A 4,733-nucleotide genomic window follows, 5' to 3' on the forward strand; every position below is an offset into this window, starting at 1 on the left:
GACGGACAATTGGTCGACGGACTTTTGGCAGACGGACATTTGGTGGAGGGACATTTGGTAGACGGACAATTGATCAACGGACTTTTGCTTGATGACATTTGGTCTACGGACATTTGGTCGACGAACATTTGGTAGACAAACATTTGGCCAAATAAAACATTTAAATCATTTACTTTGTTGTTAAGTAATTTTTCTTTCCAAATATTTATTTGTAAAAATAAATCATGGTTTCAAAAAATAGATTCGCAATATAAACTTCATCCGATAATGTTGAAGTAGTGAATATGGGCCGAGGTCTGGAATAAAGTATGTAATGTCTCCGTATTTGGTCGTCTTAGGTTGGTTGTTGTACATTTAATTCCATCTTATGTTCAAAATTATCTGTACATTAATTTAATTCGTGCAAAGAGTACTTCACTCAGAACACAAAGAAAGAGATGTTGGATATGATGAAAAAGAAGAAAAAGACGTATTCAAATATTGTATCGTGATTTCATTGCGGTGCTCTTATTGTAAAATTTATTATCTACACACATTAATTTGCTTGCTTTTCATAAACGCGTCAAATAGATTTATCTTTTTGTAGATAATAATGTTTAATCAACATTTTTTTATCTAACAACTCAACGACTATATATTGGCAATTAAACAGTATCTGCTGAACAAGACAGCGAAATGGCGTACGTTAACGAGTTAAACAAAATTCCAGACGAAAATGTTAGAAAATATACTGAAGAATTTATAAAAAGTGAGTCTATTAATGTACGTGATGTTACAGTCTCTGGAGTAGCAGCCGAAGGTAGCAATTTCCTTGGTGTTGTTACAAGAGTGAAGATATCAGGAACCAAACAAAACGGAAAGGAAGTAAGTAAGTCGTTTGTGTTCAAAATAGCTATAAAAAATGAAGTCATAAGGAACAAGCTGCCTATAGACAGGATCTTCACCATCGAGATATACATGTACACCCACATTATCCCGGCCTTCGAAGCAATACAATCAAAATACATCAAGAGTGATCAATGCAACTTCATCAAGTGCTTCAAAGCTGATTCCAAGTACCTCAATGAATACTTGATAATGGAAGATCTAGCTCATAGGAATTTTAAGGGTGTCAACAGAAAGGAAACTTTGGATCACGAACACATCAAAGTCACAATCAAGAACTTGGCTTACTTCCACGCATTGTCGTTCGCGTTGAAGAAACATGAGCCAAAAACGTACAAAGATCTTGCAAACTTCGTCGACAGTTGGCCCTGGTATTCAGAGAAGTTGGAGCCATTTGCCAATATGTCCAGACAACGAGCGGAGTTGGAGATCGAAGACGCTTACTGTGTATCGAAGCTAAAAGGATTCAAGTCTAAATTCTCTGATGTCGTCCAGTTCAGTACGGATTGCAAAAAGGTCCTGCCTTATGAGGTCTTTTGTCACGGAGACGCGTGGATTAATAACATTCTCTACAAATATGAGGTAAATCAAATTACTTTCAAGGTTTTTATTGATATCTCGATAAAGATGAATGAAAATATCGTAATCATACAGGAGAAAGTTACCAGGTGCATTTCTTAAAAAAACGTGATCATTGACTATTTGATATCTTAGTAGCTTAATATTGACCTGAAAAATCCCAAAGCGATTTTAAACTTGGAAGTCTAATATATTGACTTGTTAAAAATGACTAACTGCATTGAGGTTTATTTTCTTGCCAAGCAAAAGTGACTTAAATGGCCCTCCTAAACATTTTACGTTTTGTTAGTTGGTCACTTTTTCCTGTACGACTACGATATGGAATTCTGGGCATTTACAGGGCTAAAACCCATCATACGCTGGCTTAAGTGATTTATTTATGCACTATTCTACCTATGATATTACCTGATTCTACCCACACTACTTAAATTTCGGAAGTTACATTTTTGCTTCATTAGAACCTTCTTTTACATGCTAGTACTTCGACATCATATATGGTTAGACTTACAATGCTTTTTTTAGTAGAGACCTCTATTAAATTTGTGTTAGATTCTTCTTCTTCTTCTTTTCCTTCTGCTTGGTGTAGGCCTTTGTGGCCGGTTTTTAAGAGAGATTAACCTAGCCTCCTGCGATGTTGATTCTCAGCTGTCAATCCAATGTTAGATTCTTGCCAAATCATTTTACAATCAAGGAGACGTCTGAAAATATTATTTGAAATTTTTATTAATCTCACATATTGACCAGTTATTTATTCGCAATGTTTTGAATGTCCAAATCTTTGTTCGCGATATATGGGTTTGTCTCTACAAAGGATTTATTTGTATTTAAATATTTGATTATTATTGAATATAAATAAAAATCTTCACCTCAAAAAAATATTTTGCTATTCTATCATCACTCATTCGATTCAGATGCTCAAACCTCCTCAACACACTTTTCTTAATTTCATCGATATTGCTTATCTCAGCCTTGCATTCCTTCCTTATATCACCATTCAGACATCTATCGTACAACGTTTTGCTGCACATTTATCTGTTTTCAGTCTAGCATTTCAGTCTACTTTCATCCTTCTTTTGGTAGCTCCATGCTTAACTCAACAAATTACGGTTTTAAAAGGACTCCATTGTATACTGCCAGTTAAGCATTCGTTGACATTTTTTCCAAGCCAAGCCTAATCACTCCTTCTTTGTTGAATCGTTTCAGGGTAATGTTCCAGTGGAAGTCTTATTCCTTGACTACCAAATTGTATGTCGAGGATCTCCAGTGACCGATATTCTCCATTTCTTCTTCACATGCACTGATGAAGACTACAGAAGAGATCATCTGGATGAAATAATGGATCATTACTACTCATCCCTCAGTTCCAGATTAGCAGAACTGGAGTGTGATATTAAAGAATGTTATCCCAGGGATATTTACGACTGGCAATTGAGAACCATGCTTCCCTATGGATTGGTGATATCGCTAATGTTTCTGCCACTCCTGTTAAACGAATCCAAAGAATTCATGGACATGGAAGAATCCCTTAAAAATCCAGGAGTTGAGAGCTACAAGTTTAAGGATCCTGTTACCAAGGCAGCTTTCAATAAAAGGGCATCCGGTATTATAAGGGACTATGTGAAATACAAAATTCTTTGAAAAAAATGCATTCATCTAGTACCTAAACATAAACAGTGCCAGCTCGCTAATCCGAACTCTCCGTAATCCGAAACACTCTGTAATCCGAACGATTTCGTAGTTCTGATGACGCGAACAGCTGATAAAAAAACCCACCTTCTGAAATCGTGAAAACTTTTAACTGGGCTGAAGAAGTCGTCCAGAACACTGAGGATTTGATGGTTTTGAGAGTAACGCATGATTTAGCCCTTGAACACCAGTTAGTTTTGAGGTTCGAAAGAAAATATCTGATTTTTAACTCAATTATAAATGTTATTACGTGCATCGTTAAAATGTAATCTTCTGTATGTAATCTTTGGTCAAGTCTGATTAAAAAATTAAAAAGTTTTAATATCATTTCTTCGTGACGTTATATTGTTGGCATGATAATTTTGTCTTTTAATTTTGTTAACTGTTAAATAATAAAATCGATTACTTAGCATGACTAGTGACTTTATAATCAGATATATTTATAAAAATAATTTATCTTATTACATTTTTTATTTATTGAATTTAAAAAAAAACTTATTTTAATTTCGATTCACATATTTTTATAATACAGTAAAATCGCGATATAACAAACTAATTGAGGAGAGGGGGATGTCTGTTGAAGCCGAATGTCCATTATATTAAAATAGGTTTGAAATTTAAAAAAAAAATTGTTGTTAAATAAAATATGAAGATTTTATTTGGATATACTTAAATAATAAATTAAAAACTACAAAAAATCTTTTTATTGCCTTTGTAAAATCGTCGTGAAGTGACGTCGCTGTTTGATATTAATTTTTAAATAAAATTTTTATATAAAGTTTTTTTTCAATGTTTAATTTTTCAAATAAAAAACAGATTTTTTGAGTCTACTGAGTTGTATTTTATTTAAAAAAAACACATCAAAATGAATACGGTGACAATTGTTTCGCCTAGTTATGGCATTTTCAATATTAATTTGTATTTGTTTTTTAATAAAATATTACTTAGTATACTCAAAAATCTGTTTGATTTAAAAATTAATACATAAATTTAAATGGAGTTCTACAAAAGAAACGCCAAAACAATAAATAAATGAATCAAGTTTTGTTTGCACTTTTGAAGTTTGCTGTTTTTTTATTATTATTTGTAATCAACTTTTAAAATTACGAAAATACGTATAATATACATGCATAGTTGAACTTCGTTATCCGACGAAGAGTCAATACTAATATGTTAATAGATCGTTATCTTACTGATAATTTCATTTTTGGACGTGTTGTTGTTAGGTGCAGTCTACGAGCAGGATAGCATTATGTCTCAAATTATCTCCTTCTTCCTGCTAAATCTATTATTTTATATCAAACCCTTTTTTTTAATCTCTGTATGTTTTTTAATAGTTTATAACATAAATGTGGAATTGTTTAATTGGCTTTCTTTTAACTAAAAAAAAAAACTAACTAACCATCACGCCGCTTCCCCGCAGGGGTAGGCAGAGAATAGAGCGCCACACCACTCTGTCCTTGCAAACATTCTTCGCCTCTTCCACGTTCATGCATCTCCTCATACATACCCGCCGATTGTTACGACTCCTAACCTGACCACTTTCAAGTATTTGGCATACCTGATCGTGCCATGTTTTTCTC

At 33.3% G+C, this 4,733-nt stretch overlaps 1 protein-coding gene across 1 annotated transcript; it reads left to right on the forward strand.

The window, feature by feature from the left end:
• Positions 1 to 656: 656 nt before the first annotated feature.
• On the forward strand, positions 657 to 3,618 carry LOC148302743 (uncharacterized). The gene is made up of 2 exons (XM_088271054.1): positions 657 to 1,467; positions 2,668 to 3,618. The coding sequence occupies exons 1-2, from the start codon at positions 676 to 678 to the stop codon at positions 3,100 to 3,102; spliced, it is 1,227 nt and encodes a 408-aa protein (XP_088127180.1). The 5' UTR covers positions 657 to 675; the 3' UTR covers positions 3,103 to 3,618.
• Positions 3,619 to 4,733: the final 1,115 nt, after the last annotated feature.

The sequence above is a fragment of the Brachycentrus maculatus genome, unplaced genomic scaffold (genome assembly GCF_059751285.1).
Source record: "Brachycentrus maculatus isolate JH-2025_06_01 unplaced genomic scaffold, ASM5975128v1 h1tg000419l, whole genome shotgun sequence".
Classification (NCBI taxonomy): Eukaryota; Metazoa; Arthropoda; class Insecta; order Trichoptera; family Brachycentridae; genus Brachycentrus; species Brachycentrus maculatus.